The sequence below is a fragment of the Aquarana catesbeiana genome, linkage group LG08, assembly GCF_042186555.1.
Source record: "Aquarana catesbeiana isolate 2022-GZ linkage group LG08, ASM4218655v1, whole genome shotgun sequence".
Classification (NCBI taxonomy): Eukaryota; Metazoa; Chordata; class Amphibia; order Anura; family Ranidae; genus Aquarana; species Aquarana catesbeiana.
This window is the reverse complement of record NC_133331.1, coordinates 295,654,483-295,670,752: the sequence shown is the minus strand read 5'-3', so window position 1 is coordinate 295,670,752 and position 16,270 is coordinate 295,654,483. Positions and strand designations below refer to the sequence as shown.

Sequence of the window (16,270 nt, the reverse complement as noted above, 5' to 3'; positions counted from 1 at the left end):
CTCATGTCTAGTAATAATCTTTGTATTTCTATTTTAGTAGATGGACGGGAGATGAAGAAAACCTCAGAGGATTGTCTCACTTTGTCTCCAGACTGTAAAGTAGAAGATGAGGACATCACACAGTATAGTCCAGGAGAAAACCCGACTACCTCAAATGTCAATCCGGCACCACACAGTGTAGATGGACCATCGTATTCCTCTTATCCTGAGGAACCTCAGACTGTGAGGGACAGTGCCGGACCATCGTATTCCTCTTATCCTGAGGAACCTCAGACTGTGAGGGACGGTGCCGGACCATCGTATTCCTCTTATCCTGAGGAACCTCAGACTGTGAGGGATGGTGCCGTCCTTCCAACAGATAAGAGGTTTTCCTGTACTGCATGCGGGAAGTGTTTCCATTTTAAATCTGAACTTAGTCAACATCAAATGATTCACACAGGTGAGTGCGGGAAATTATTCATAAAGAAGTCCCATCTTTCCGTTCATCAGAGATCTCACACGGGCAAAAAGCCGCATTCCTGTCCTGACTGTGGGAAATGTTTTTCAAGGCAGTCCAATCTGGACGCACATCAGAGATCTCACACAGGGGAGAAGCCGTATTCCTGCTCTGAGTGCGGAAAAGGTTTTTCACAGAAGTCCACTCTTTCCACACATCAGAGAGTGCACACAGGTGAAAAGCCGTATTCCTGCCCTGAGTGCGGGAAATCTTTTTCACAGAATTCCCATCTTTACCAGCATCAGAGATCTCACACAGGTGAGAAACCGTATTTCTGTCCTGAGTGCAGGAAATGTTTCCGTTTTAAATCAGAACTTAGTGAATATCAAAGGATTCACACAGGTGAAAAACTATATTCCTGCCCTGAGTGCGGAAAATTAATCTTAGAGAAGACACTTTCTGTTCGTCAGAGATATCACACGGGCGAGAAACCATTTTCTTGCTCTGCATGCGGGAAATGTTTTCGAGCAAGGTCCAATCTTTACCACCATCAGAAATGTCACACGGGAGAGAAGCCGTATTCCTGTCCTGAGTGCGGGAAATGTTTTTCACAGAAGTCCCATCTTTCTAGACATCAGAGATCTCACACGGGGGAGAAGCCGTATTCCTGTCCTGATTGCGGGAAATGTTTTACACGGAAGCCCAGTCTTTATTATCATCAGAGGTCTCACACGGGGGAGAAGCCATATTCCTGTCCTGAGTGAGAGAATTGTTCCTCACTGAAGTCCTGTCTTCCTGTACATCAGGGGTCCCACACAACCCTCGAGGTGTATTAGTGAGTGCGGGAAATGTCTTCTATATGAATGTTGCTGGACATGTGGGGAAGAAGCACACCCTGATATAAACCTCAGATATACTCCATGGCTGATCTTCATCATGTAAGAAACAGTTCATAAGGAGATCAGAGATCACCAAAGACATGGATGAAGTGTTGTACCATGTTGGCCATTGATAGCAGGAGAAAAATAAAAATGGAGTCATTACCTCTCATTGGCTGAGTACATTTTGTGGTGTAAACTCTTGCGAGTGGTCTGTTTTCTCAAGTCGTCTTCCAGGACGAAACACGTTAACCCCACCACTTAAAAGGCAGTCCTCTAGGCATTTTAAAATAAACATGGATTCATTACCTCTCATTGGCTGAGTACATTTTGTGGTATTGTGACTTAGAGATCTAATATTCTCTTGCAAGAGGTCTGTTTTCTCAAGTCGTCTTCCAGGACGAAACACGTTAACCTCACCACTTAAAAGGCGGTCCTCTAGGCTTTTTCAAATAAAAATGGAGTCATTACCTCTCATTGCCTGAGTACATTTTGTGGTGGAAGATTTCACAAACACTTACGGGTCTGTTTTTTTTTTAATTTGTTGATCAAATGTGATACATTTTCACCAAACTCTCACAAATGTTGGCCATTTTTTTTTTCTTATGATTTCCTATGATCATTGGCTCCATCTAGTGGTCATAATGCTGTGTTGCGCCTTTATTAGTAATGGAGCTATTTCATAAAATAAATACCACATTATAGCCCCTAGATGGAGCTGAGGATCATAGGAAATCCCTGTGTTCATTAAATTATGGCCAGAATTTTTCTTACATTCGTCCACCTATTTTTTTTTTTATTCCAATATTTTTATATTTTAATCCAAAATGGATTCAATTAATTATTTTCCTCAAAATTCTACAATCCCCATAATGACAACGTGAGAGAAGTTTGTTTGAAATCTTTGAAAATTTATTAAAAATAAAAAAATGAGAAAAATACCATGTACATAGGTATCACAGGCTCCTCCCATCACAGACTCCTCCCATGTACATAAGTATCACAGGCTCCTCCCATGTACATAAGTATCACAGGCTCCTCCCATGTACATAAGTATCACAGGCTCCTCCCATGTACATAAGTATCACAGGCTCCTCCCCTGTACATAAGGATCACAGGCTCCTCCCCATGTACATAAGTATCACAGACTCCTCCCATGTACATAAGTATCACAGGCTCCTCCCATGTACATAAGTATCACAGACTCCTCCCATGTACATAAGTATTACAGGCTCCTCCCATGTACATAAGTATCATAGGCTCCTCCCATCACAGACTCCTCACATGTACACAAGTATCACAGGCTCCTCCCATGTACATAAGTATCACAGGCTCCTCCCATGTACATAAGTATCATAGGCTCCTCCCATCACAGACTCCTCCCATGTGCATAAGTATCACAGGCTCCTCCCATGTACATAAGCATCACAGACTCCTCCCATGTACATAAGTATCACAGACTCCTCCCATGTACGTAAGTATCACAGGCTCCTCCCGTGTACATAAGTATCACAGGCTCCTCCCATGTACATAAGTATCACAGACTCCTCCCCCAAACCTATATTTTCTGCTTTCAGAAAATTGAGGTACACTAAATGTAATTTTAGGTCACATGAACACAATATATTATCCAATTATTTGTTAAAATATAAAAGGTGAGGTTGTGCCGAGTATTTAGATACCAAACATGTCCAACCTTATGTAGCATCCTCTAGTGTGCAGTGTGGTGAGGTAACTTTATGCTGACTTGCGGTAGCTTTTGTGGGTCTGGTAATTGCTATGCGTTCAGCTTAAGGTCGGGCTGGGATGCTCTGCAGAACTCTATCGCCTCCCCCCTGGTTCTGTGGGTCCATGGAAATGTCTATAAACTAGTGGGCGGAGATAAGGAGGCTGGGTCTGAACGTTAAATGAGAGTCAGACTGGCCCATAAATATTGAAAAGCCTGGTCAGTAATGAGATCAGGTGGAGGATGGAGTGCTGAGGTTGTGTCATGAGGCCTGGGAGGGGACCCCGGGGCTGGGGGGTTCTGCCTCCAGGCTGGAGCTGAGGAAAGAGAAAGGGATCTCCAATACCCTTCAGTCTCATTCAGAACTGCAACTGTCATCCAGTTGCCCCAAAGCGGCTGGGATCTATGTTCACCCTACTACAAATCCTGCTAAAGTCGGTGTGAACTGTGCTATCCTGCTTGCCATCGCCCGCAGCAACCAGGACAGGCTATTGCCTTGTGGATTACAAGTGTCCAAACCATGGCTGGGATTAATGACTGTGTACTTATACACCGCTCAACAAAATGAAAGGAACACTTTGAAGACACATTAGATCTATACTGGTATGGACTGGGTAATGTGTTAGGATCTATACTGGTATTGGCTGGGTAATGTGTTAGGATCTATACTGGTATTGGCTGGGTAATGTGTTGGGATCTATACTGGTATTGGCTGGGTAATGTGTTAGGATCTATACTGGTATGGACTGGGTAATGTGTTGGGGATGAAAGAATGCCACATTGTATTGATGGAAATGAAAGGGATCACCCTACAGAGGGCTGAATTCAAAGACACCCCAAAAATCAAAGTGAAGAAATGATGCAGCAGGCGAGTCCATTTTGCTGAAATTTTATTCCAGCAACTCACAATGGTCCTCAGTAGTTTGTGTGGCCCCCATGTACTTGTATGCATGCCTGGCAATGTTGGGGCATGCTCCTAATGAGAAGACAGATGGTGCCCTGGGGAATTTACTCTCAGATCTGGACCAGGGCATCACTGAGCTCCTGAACAGAATGAGGTGCAACCTGGTGGCGTTGGATGGACCGAGACATAATGTCCCAGATTTGTTCTATTGGATTTAGGTCATTTGAGCGCGGGGGTCATTCAATGGTATTGAATTCCTTCGTCCTCCAGGAACTGGATGCATACTCTCACCACATGAGGCTGGGCATTGTCGTGCACCAGGAGCAACCCAGGACCCACTGCACCAGCGTAGGGTCTGACAATGGGTCCAAGGATTTCATCCTGATACCTGATGGCAGTCAGGCTGCCATTGTCTAGCCTGTAGAGGTCACAAGCAGAGCCGCTTGTGAAGCTAAAACCCAGCAAATTGGCTCCCATAACCTACAGTCCGGTTTGTGCACAGAGCAGCCAGTGAAGAAGACCTGGTCGGCTGGATAGGACCGGGAAGTGGATGCAGAGAGCGAGGTCGCGTCCCAGGACAGAGATTCCCCCATGAAGGTAAAGTACACCCATGGCAGGGGCCAAAAGCCCGCTGCTACTCACAGTCTGGGAGGAAAACACAACCGAATGGCTCCAAGAAGAACCAGCAGATGTCTTGTAGAGGTCAGCTGTCGTAGTGCCCCCTGTCAGCTGGATTCAGGGGAATCTTCTTCAGGTGAGCCGGCAGAGATTGACAGTGGTGGGAGATTAATCGGGGCCCCTGGAGCCAGAGCTGAATGAGTCGTCTCTAACCAGCGAGTCTGATTCTGAGTGGGATTGGGGGACTGACACACAGGAAGGAGAGCTGACAGTAGGACTTTCTGGTGAGGTTTTATCTCCTACGCAGGCTGAGCGGGCAACAGAAGTTGACCAATTGTTAACCTGTGGAAAAGGACTGCAGATGATCTCAGCTTATATGCAGCATCAAGTCCAGGAGGACTGCGCTAGAATGGGCACTGAGCTATTTGTATGTCCCCGAAGATGTCATGGACATTATTGAGACTAACCGCACCCAGTGGGAAGATGACCCGGTGTGCAACTTCTTATACGTCCCAAAGCCATTCAGTGGGTCTCACAATCCAAAGGCTTGGGCCCGCTTGAAGGCTTCATAGTGTCTTGGGTGGGATGAAGCCTTCAATCCTGTGTATGGGTCTTGCCAGAGACGTTCAGGCCATGTGAGTGGACAGGTGTGCAGATTCTTTATAAACAAACAAAATATTTGGGGGGCACACCCTAAAAGATGCATTAAAGATGGTGCAGCCATAAGACCATACAACAAAACTAAATATTACAGCGTACACATGCAAAAAATGACATTTACCTTATGCAAGGCTATTTAAAACACCTGAACATTTTCAAAAAATATGGGGATTTGGTCACACCATATTGCTATATGGTGCTTAAGCTCACCTACTGCGACAAAGTACCCCATTATTAGTGGGTCTTATGCTATCCATAGAATGGGAGATCCTGCTTCTCTAAACCATGGGAGAAATACACTCCTCTATATGAGAGGACTAAAGAACACCTCCTATAACACAGGTGGAGAGGCAATGATGAGGGTAGGACCCACTAATAATGGGGTACTTGCGACATGTGTGCGATGTAATATATTGTTCAGATTCTTTATAAGCCAGGCTTGACCATAATGTAAGATTTCCATTTGGAGACAGAGCCTTTGTTTGGAGAGAGGTGTGTGCTCCAGCCAGGAGAGGTGACCCACTCAGGAGAATTCACCCCATGTTGGAGGGAGTCCTTGCCCACAGCACTAGGAGAGTTTGAACAGCTGTGCGAATCTGGGGAGACTGAGATAGCTGAGGTGATTGGAGGGAGTCTGTAAGTCTCTGGAGTGTTAGAGAGGCCGGGGTGTCAGGAGAACCTCTATCCAGAGGCCGGAGGTGGGCCCATGCAGTGAGGTGCTTCAGCTAAAGGCTGAGTGAGCCAAGAGAAAGAGAGATCTGGGAGCTAGGACTACAAGCTGAGAGAGCCAGATGGCTCAATATTCTCTGATATATGTTTTTGCTGGAGAAGAACCCCTGTGTGGACAACTGTGCCTGTGGACTTTTTGTAGCTAAATAAAAGTGGGCCTCAAAGCCTTTAAATACAGTTTGGACTCACATCTATCTCCTACTCTGTTTGCTTTTAGACGATTCCTGAAAACCCTTCTCTTCAGAGAAGACTATCCCACCCCTACCTAACAACTGGACTTATATTTTCTCCATTGGCCCATCCCCCAGTTATTACCTTTGGTATCACATCACCCTCACTCTTATGCTGCATACAAACGGTCGGAATTTCCGACAACAAATGTTCGATGGGAGCTTGTTGTCGGAAATTCTGACTGTGTGTAGGCTCCATCAGACATTTGCTGTCGGAATTTCGGACAACAAAAATTTTTAGAGCTGGTTCTCAAATTTTCCGACAACAAAATCCGTTCGCGTAAATTCCAATCGTGTGTAGACAATCGTGACGCAGAAAATTTCACGCATGCTCGGAATCAAGCAGAAGAGCTGCACTGGCTATTGAACTTCATTTTTCTCGGCTCGTCGTACGTGTTGTACGTCACCGCGTTCTTGACGTTCGGAATTTCCAACAACATTTGTGTGACCGTATGTATGCAAGACAAGTTTGAGCCAACATACGTCAGAAATAAATCCAGGATTTTGTTGTCGGAATGTCCGACCGTGTGTACACGGCATTAGATTGTAAGCTCCTATGAGCAAGACCCTCTGATTCCTCTTGTGTTCAATTGTATTGTAACTGTACTGTCTGCCCTCATGTTGTAAAGTGCTGCACAAACTATTGGCGCCATATAAATTCTCTATAATAATAATATATAAATCCTGTATAATAATAATCTATCCTTGAGCTAAGCAACCCCCATATCATAAAATATATTTTTATATATATACAAAAACATCAGTGCAGCACTTTTTGTATGTATTTATGTATGCCTTGTATTAGGGTATTGTGCTGGCTGTTACTCACACATGTATTTTTTGGGGCATTCTTGTTTTCTTTGTTTTACATAATTATATATACAGTACAGTATATATATATATATATATATATATATATATATATATATATATATATATATATATATATTTATCCCCCCCCTTGGTGGGAGTGGAGATGACCCCATCTATAAGGATATACAGTACATATACACACAGCACAAGGCCGTGTTCACACGATGAGATGTTTCTCAGGGCTGCAGTTCCTCTGAGCTCCACTTCTTCCCAGACAGGAAGTCTCTATGGAAAAAGGGAAGTGATGTCAGGTACAAACAGGAAGTGATGACAAGTTATAAATAGGAAGTTCCGGGTGAGAGGTGAGTCGGGAGGAAGTAGAGAGGAGACTTCGCTTGGTGTGGCAGCAGAGGTAATAAGATCTTATTTTCTATTTACACCCAGTAACCCCCCCGTCATGTTCCGTCCTCTTCCTCCATAGTCACTGTGACGTCTTTTATCTCCAGCAGATGATGATACACACATATGTAGTGTGGAAACCTAAATTAATATTATAGAGGATTTATATAGCACCAACATTGCTTTACAGTATAACATACAATGAAATAAAAGAGTTTTAAGAGGGCCCTGGTCAGAAGAGCTTACAATCTAATAGGGTGGGGCGGGTGGTACAAAAGGTCGTAACTGTGGGGAATGAGCTGATGGAAGTGCTAAAAGATTAGTTGGAGGTGTGATAGACCTCTCTGAAGAGATGAGTTTTTAGGGCTCACCTGAAGGCAGCCAGAGTAGGAGATAGCCGGACAGATTGGGGTAGGGAGATCCAGAGGATGGGAGAGGCTCTGGAGACAAGCATGGGAGGTAGAGAGTAGGAGGTCTGGAGAGGAGTGGAGAGGACAGTTTGGGTGATATTTGGAGATAAGATTGGTGGTGTAGCTCGGGGCAGAGTTGTAAATGGCTTTGTATGTTGTGGTTAGTATTGGGGGTGGCAGACACTGAGTGGTTGGTAAGGTGGATAACTCTGGCAGCAGCATTCATGATAGACTGAAGAGGGGAGGAGCCTATGGAGAGGCCGGCCAATGAGGAGGGACTTACAATAGTCAAGGGGAGAGATAACGAGGGAGGGAATGAGGAGATTGGTGGTTTCATTAGTTAAAAAGGGTGAATTTTAGAGATGTTATGGAGGTGAATTCTACAAACTTTTGGCAACAATTGGATTTGGGGCTGAAAGGAGAGGTCAGAGTCTAGGATTACACCGAGTACCCTGGCATAAGAGATGGGGATTGATGGTTGCATTATTGACCTTGATGGAAAAGTCATGGAGGGGGGCATGGGTAGCGGGGAATATTATCAGCTCGGTTTTAGAGAGATTTACTTTAAGGAAGTGGTGCGTCATCCAGGCTGATATGTCAGTAAGTAAGAAATGGGAGAGTAGACTGAAGGGGAGAGGTGAGGAGTAGACAGTTGGATTTGGGTGTCATCGGTGTACAGATGGTATTGGAAGCCGTGGGAGTTTATCAAGTGACCAAGGGATGAGGTGTGGATCGAGAAGAGAAGAGGTCCAAGTACAGAGCCTTGGGGGACCCCTAGAGGAAGTGGAGAGGAGGAGACAGAGTTGTAGTTAACATTGAAGGAGCGTTCTGATAGGTAGAAGAACCAGAATAGAGCAGAATCTTGGAGGCCAAAGGAACAGAGTTTATTGAGGAGGAGTGTATGGTCAACAGTGTCAAAGGCCAGAGACAGGTCAAGTAGAAGGAGTATGGAGTAGTGGCCATTGGATTTAGCAATAAATCATTAGTGAGTTTCAGTATTCTGTGGAGTGCTGAGAGTGAAAGCCAGACTGTAAGGGGTCAAGAAGGTTATTTTCACTGAGGTAGGAGCTAAGATGGTTGTGGACTAAGTGTTCTAGAAGTTTACAGGTGAACGGGAGCAAAGAGATGAGGGCTTTTTAAGTATGGGAGTGATCTGTGCATGCTTTAGAGTGGAGGGGAAGGTGCCACTAGAGAGGGACAGATTGGAGCCTTGCAGCCGGAGTTCTGGCAGATATCATGATTAACCGGCAACTCCGGCCAAAAGTCAGCCAGTTCCCCTTAGGATGCACAAAAATTCTGGATGGTTGCACGCTGTAAAATTTCAATTTGGAATTTTTGTGCATCCTAGTCTTCAGGTGATGAGCTGGGTATTACACCTGCGGTTAGGAGGATAGCGTGAGAGACCATATAGCAGACCCACCTAGAGCTGAGTCCATTTGTGTAGGAAGTTCCCCTTCCTGGTGTTAGCGAAATTTGGCTGCACACAGAGCACACAGCCAAACCTCCTGTTTCTAATCATAATAACAGTTTTGTCTAATGATATAATACCATCTCACCTTTTGATCATATGTCTCTCCTCTGGTGTATCTCATCCTCTGGTGTGTGCCTCATGCTTACAAATAGAACCACAACACATCCTTCTTACACTCTCATCTCAGCAAAGACTCCCCTTACAGCTCTGTCTGCCTCCTTTATTCAAAAGACCACAAAAGCAATCACAAACAGGAAGCCCTGGCCCCAACAGCCAATCGCTTCCTTCACAGGGTATGACCTCAGCCTCACAGGATATGACCTCACAGGATGTGAGTGACCATATAAGGATTTAACAACAGAACACAAAACAACCAATGAACAATGACTACAGGACATGATACAATATACTAAATGACGATGACTAAAGTTCCTTGTGGATGGGAGATTATCTGCAGGTATACGTCATGGCACCCCAAACATGTTGGTCAGGCATACCAGGGGTGACAAGAGCAAAACACCTCTAAACCGATAACGTCTTTGCAGAGTGAACGCATCCCCACCAAACAATCGTTCTGTGCATTGCACAGGGGCCCTTTGCTGGCGGACATGTCCTCTCTCCGCAAACACCTCTCTCCAAACACCAGGAAGTTTTCCACTACCTAACAGGTCTCAGCCAGCGTCAGACTGCCCCAGTCAGCTCTTTAGAGCGTCCTGCGAGAGATCAGACACTGGGAGATTTATGACAACACATTAATATAACATTTTCCACAACACTGGACATCATGATGACCCTCCATTGACCTCACAGCACTGCCTCAGAGCAAACAAGTCACAGGAAGGATCGAATTTATCATAGTTCTTCAATGTACAGCAACCCTCCTATTACCCCCCCCCCCCCCCGGATCCTATTATTGTGTGACCAATACCCTCCAAATAATTCTTTCTTTTATTTCCCAAAGTTTTCCGCCTACAAGGAGACCTGTATAGGTCAAATGACGGAACCAATGAGGATGGAGGAGGACGGGGGTCACATGACTGAGAAGATAATAAACCTCACCCTGGAGATCATCTACCTGCTGACCGGAGAGGTGAGGAGGATTCTGGGAGGTCACATGACATCACTCTTATCTCTATTAATAAAACACAGACCTGACCGGAGAGGTGAGGAGGATTCTGGGAGGTCACATGACATCACTCTTATCTCTATTAATAAAACACAGACCTGACCGGAGAGGTGAGGAGGATTCTGGGAGGTCACATGACATCACTCTTATCTCTATTAATAAAACACAGACCTGACCGGAGAGGTGAGGAGGATTCTGGGAGGTCACATGACATCACTCTTATCTCTATTAATAAAACACAGACCTGACCGGAGAGGTGAGGAGGATTCTGGGAGGTCACATGACATCACTCTTATCTCTATTAATAAAACACAGACCTGACCGGAGAGGTGAGGAGGATTCTGGGAGGTCACATGACATCACTCTTATCTCTATTAATAAAACACAGACCTGACCGAAGAGGTGAGGAGGATTCTGGGAGGTCACATGACATCACTCTTATCTCTATTAATAAAACATAGACCTGACCGGAGAGGTGAGGAGGATTCTGGGATTCTAACATGATATTCCTATTGGTTCTCCAATACAGAGATTTCCTCTGGTGAAGTCAGGTGATCATATGACCATCACAGTGCCTCCATGTGACTCCCTAAAACCTGAGAGACACAACATGGAGAAGATTCTAGAAGTCACCAAGAAGATGATGGAGCTGCTGACAGGAGAGGTGAGGAGGATTCTGGGAATTCTGGGATATTATCCAGTAACAGACAAGGGATGTGTCTGGATGGTGACTGTATCATTGTGTGTGTCAGGTTCCTATAAGGTGTCAGGATGTCACTGTCTATTTCTCCATGGAGGAGTGGGAGTATTTAGAAGGACACAAGGATCTCTACAAGGACATCATGATGGACAATCAGCCGCCCCTCACATCACCGGGTAAGAGGAGACTTTATTGTAAAGGAGAGAGCAGTACGGAGGGTCCACCTAGATCCCCCATCATCTGATAAACACATAGAAACAATGTATTCAGTCAGTGTGTGTGTTTCCTACAGATGGATCCAGTAATGGGAACCCACCAGAGAGATGTCCCCGTCCTCTGTATTCCCGGGATTCCACACAGGAAGATCACACCATCCCTCACCATCATCAGGTAGATGAGGAACAATTATTGGTAGTTATGATTTATACACAGTATGTTTGTTACAATTAATGTTTTATTTATATATTCAGAGTGGAAACCTCAGGGATGATAATATTGATATTAAAGAAGAGTATAAAGAGGAGGATGAGGAGTATGGAGTGATGGAGGAGTTTTCAGAAGGACACAAGGATATGATGGAGTCACCTAATACCAGGAACCCACCAGAGAGATGTCCCCGTCCTCTGTATTCCCAGGATTCTACACCGGAAGGTCACACCATCCCTCACCATCATCAGGTAGATGAGGAACAATCACTGATAGTATCATTAGGATCTGTACATTATCTGCATTGTTACAATTGATGTCATTTTTATTATATATTCAGAGTGGAAACCTGAGAGATCCTAAAGTTGAGGTTAAAGCAGAAGAAGAAGAGAGGTATGTGAGGGATGATCAGCAGTCTATGGAGGAGGATGGAATAACGGGGACATTTATAGAGGAGGACACTCCTACAGAGATCAGCACAGGTGGGTCATTAACACTAAATCCATTCCTCCACCCATACTGCTCACTGATTGGTCCAGAGTAGGGTGGGGACTGGGTGATATCAGCCTGTAATCCCCTGGTCACTTTCCTGAGCTGTGTTCCCCGTCCTGTATTCCTGTATTTCTCTCGGATAATCTTCCTTCTCTGTGCTGGCAGTAAAATGTTGATTTTTGGCATAGGTGCTGTCACGGAACGTCCCACACTCCGCTTGAGTGCTTCCGTCAGTATACCATTTCCTCCCAGTCTGGATACATATATCAGATATTCCAACTGCTCCCAAGCACAAAACAAGGCGAGACTTGCTTAGATGCTAACATGGACTGTTTTATTTAGAATCAAAATTACAAGACTTTATATGCCGTTGGAACCTCCTCTAACAATACAACTGTAACCTAATTAACATGAGCTAGTTTACTAAATCATTTACCCAGACTAGGTGACTATTCAATACACATTATTACCATAAACATCAACATAGGGTTAATTAGAACAAACAACAATGTGTGGAATACCCTTAGAACCTGTGGTAAGCCAGACTAAACTCATTTACATTAAACATATTATAGCAGAGAACAAGACAGGTAGTTGGAGTTGATGACACCAGCATCTCCTCACAGTATGTGTCCCAACAGTATGAATCAGTCTTATCAGCAGGGGGGCTGCTGGTGGAATCCCCCCTCCTCAGCCTAGTCATCATAAATTATAGTAGGAGTAGACTGTTCGTCTCCTAGCCAGTCCTGGAGACCAATGTGATCAGCTCACTCAATTAACATGTTGAGTTCAGAATCAAACAAACCAAGAATAGTCTTTACATATATATCCTGGGAGATATTGGGGATAAATATTACTGTCCCATTTTAAGCAATCCAAGACATACCCTCCGAATCACCATTTCCCATATGGCATACACAGGGTCCCCAGAGTCTGTGTGTCCTGGGGGACCAGGACCCGAATCCACACTAATACCACCTCAAGTGTCCCCAGGCATACAGCTCACAAAGAGCACCATTCCCCCAAATGCCAGGGCCCATAATCGGTTGGCAAGTGGCTTGCATTCAGTCCCCTCCAAAAGCCTCTATCCCGGGTGAGTCTGTCACAGGCGTTGCTTGGCCTAGGCACCTGGGGAATGTGTTTTGGATCTTGGCAAAAGGGGGACCTACTCAATATTAGGTGGATGGTCATGATTTTATTGCTGATTGGTGTATTGTATGGTACATACTCCTGTCCCCTGCACTATATACTCTATGTTGTAAATTACATAGTCTTCACTCTCTGACTAAGGTCCATGAACAAAGAAATGAATTGGTAGGAGATCAGAGGACCCATTTACTAGTTACCTTGAGGGGGGAATTGTAAGATCCTCAGAGACAAAGCTGCCTGATGTGGGCGGAGTCCTGGTTTAGGGGACCCAATCTGCTCATGTCTAGTAATAATCTTTGTATTTCTATTTTAGTAGATGGACGGGAGATGAGGAAAACCTCAGAGGATTGTCTCACTTTGTCTCCAGACTGTAAAGTAGAAGATGAGGACATCACACAGTATAGTCCAGGAGAAAACCCGACTACCTCAAATGTCCATACGGCACCACACAGTGTAGATGGACCATCGTATTCCTCTTATCCTGAGGAACCTCAGACTGTGTGGGACGGTGCCGGACCATCGTATTCCTCTTATCCTGAGGAACCTCAGACTGTGCGGGACGGTGCCGGACCATCGTATTCCTCTTATCCTGAGGAACCTCAGACTGTGAGGGATGGTGCCGGACCATCGTATTCCTCTTATCCTGAGGAACCTCAGACTGTGGGGGACGGTGCCGGACCATCGTATTCCTCTTATCCTGAGGAACCTCAGACTGTGCGGGACGGTGCCGGACCATCGTATTCCTCTTATCCTGAGGAACCTCAGACTGTGAGGGACGGTGCCGGACCATCGTATTCCTCTTATCCTGAGGAACCTCAGACTGTGAGGGACGGTGCCGGACCATCGTATTCCTCTTATCCTGAGGAACCTCAGACTGTGAGGGACGGTGCCGGACCATCGTATTCCTCTTATCCTGAGGAACCTCAGACTGTGAGGGACGGTGCCGGACCATCGTATTCCTCTTATCCTGAGGAACCTCAGACTGTGAGGGACGGTGCCGGACCATCGTATTCCTCTTATCCTGAGGAACCTCAGACTGTGAGGGACGGTGCCATCCTTCCAAAGAAGTTTTTCTGTGCTGAGTGTGGAAAGTGCTTCAATTTTAAATCCAATCTTACTGCGCATAAAAATTCTCACACAGGTGAGAAGCCACATTCCTGCCCTGAGTGCGGGAAATGTTTCCGTTTAAAATCCAATTTTAATGAGCATAAAAGATCTCACACAGGTGAGAAGCCATACTCCTGTCCTGAGTGCGGGAAATGTTTCCGTACTAAATCCAAACTTAATATTCATAAAAGATCCCACACAGGTGAGAAGCCCTATTCCTGTACTGAGTGCGGAAAGTGTTTTGCTTCTAAATCAAATTATAATGAGCATAAAAGAACTCACACAGATGAGAAGCCATACTCCTGTATCGAGTGCGGGAAGGGTTTCAGTTTTAAATCCAAACTTAGTGAACATCAAAGGACTCACACAGGTGAAAAACTATATTCCTGTCCTGAGTGCGAGAAATTTTTCTTAAAGAAGTCCCATCTTTCCCTACATCAGAGATATCACACAGGCGAGAAGCCATTTTCCTGCCCTGAGTGCGGAAAGTGTTTTCGAGAGAGGTCCAATCTTTACAAACATCGGAGGTCTCACACGGGGGAGAAGCCGTATTCTTGTCCTGAGTGCGGGAATTGTTTTTCACAGAAGTCCAATCTTAACACACATCAGAGATCACACACGGGGGAAAGGCCGTATTCCTGTCCTGAGTGCAGGAAATGTTTTTCATACAAGTCAATGCTTTCCAGCCATCAGAGACTGCACACGGGGGAGAAGCCGTATCCTTGTCCTGAGTGCGGGAAATGTTTTTCACGGAAGTCCCATCTTTCCAGACATCGAAGATCTCACATGGGGGAGAAGCCACTTTCCTGTCCTGAGTGCGGGAAATGTTTTTCAGATAAGTCCCATCTTTCCAGACATCGGAGATCTCACATGGGGGAGAAGCCATATTCCTGTCCTGAGTGCGGGAAATGCTTTTCACAGAAGTCCACTCTTTCCAGACATCTGAGGTCTCACACGGGGGAGAAGCCGTATTCCTGTCCTGAGTGCGGGAAAGGTTTTGCAGATAATTCCAATCTTTCCAGACATCAGAGATCTCACACAAAGAAGAAGTCACTTTCCTGTCCTGAGTAAGGGAATTGTTCCTCCCTGAAGTCCTGTCTTCCTGTACATCAGGGGTCCCACACAACCCTCGAGGTGTATTAGTGAGTGCGGGAAATGTCTTGTATATGAATGTTGCTGGACATGTGGGGAAGAAGCACACCCTGATATACACCTCAGATATACTCCATGGCTGATCTTCATCATGGAAGAAACAGTTGATAAGGAGATCAGAGATCACCAAAGACATGGATGAAGTGTTGTACCGTGTTGGCCATTGATAGCAGGAGAAAAATAAAAATGGAGTCATTACCTCTCATTGGCTGAGTACATTTTGTGGTGGAAGATTTCACAAACACTTATAAGTCTATTATTTTTATTAAATTTGTTGAACAAATATGACATATTTTCACCATTCTCACAAATGTTGGCCCTATTTTATTTCTTATGATTTCCTATGATTATTGGCTCCATCTAGTGGTCATAATGGGGCTCTTTTAGTAAAAATACCACATTATGGCCACAAGATGGAACTGAGGATCATAGGAAATCACTGTGTTCATTAACTTACGGCCAAAATTTTTCTTCTTCTTCTATTTTATTTTTATAAAATAGACCCCTTAGTTTCCTCAGTCTTTACACATGAAAAGGAGGGTTATACTGACCACGACTGTATGGTTAGTAACACGTCTCAGGATGTACCCTTGTGCCTAACAGAAGCCGGTGTCCAGAAAAAACTAGAAAACATGAACAAATCACCGGGACCAGATGGCTTACACCCGAGAGTCCTCAAAGAACTCGCCAGACCATTATTCCTAATCTTACTGACGGGAATGGTAACAGATGATTGGAGAAAAGCCAATGTGGTACCATTATTCAAAAAAGGGCAGAGACATATTCCTGGGAACTTACAGGCCAGTCAGCCTAACATCAATAGTATGTAAATTATTGGAGGGGA

General features: G+C 44.9%; 2 protein-coding genes across 2 annotated transcripts in view; both read left to right on the top strand.

Moving 5' to 3' along the window:
- Positions 1-16,270, top strand: part of LOC141106826 (uncharacterized) — a 559,651-nt gene that overhangs the window by 524,104 nt on the left and 19,277 nt on the right. The window lies entirely within an intron of this gene.
- On the top strand, positions 42-15,674 carry LOC141104992 (uncharacterized). The gene is made up of 3 exons (XM_073594799.1): positions 42-1,196; position 3,227; positions 14,251-15,674. Exons 1-3 carry the CDS (start codon positions 52-54, stop codon positions 15,343-15,345), a joined length of 2,241 nt encoding a protein of 746 aa, XP_073450900.1. The 5' UTR covers positions 42-51; the 3' UTR covers positions 15,346-15,674.

Excerpts from the sequence above, each read along its gene's own strand:
- LOC141104992 (XM_073594799.1), top strand. The coding sequence starts at position 52 with ATGAAGAAAACCTCAGAGGATTGTCTCACTTTGTCTCCAGACTGTAAA.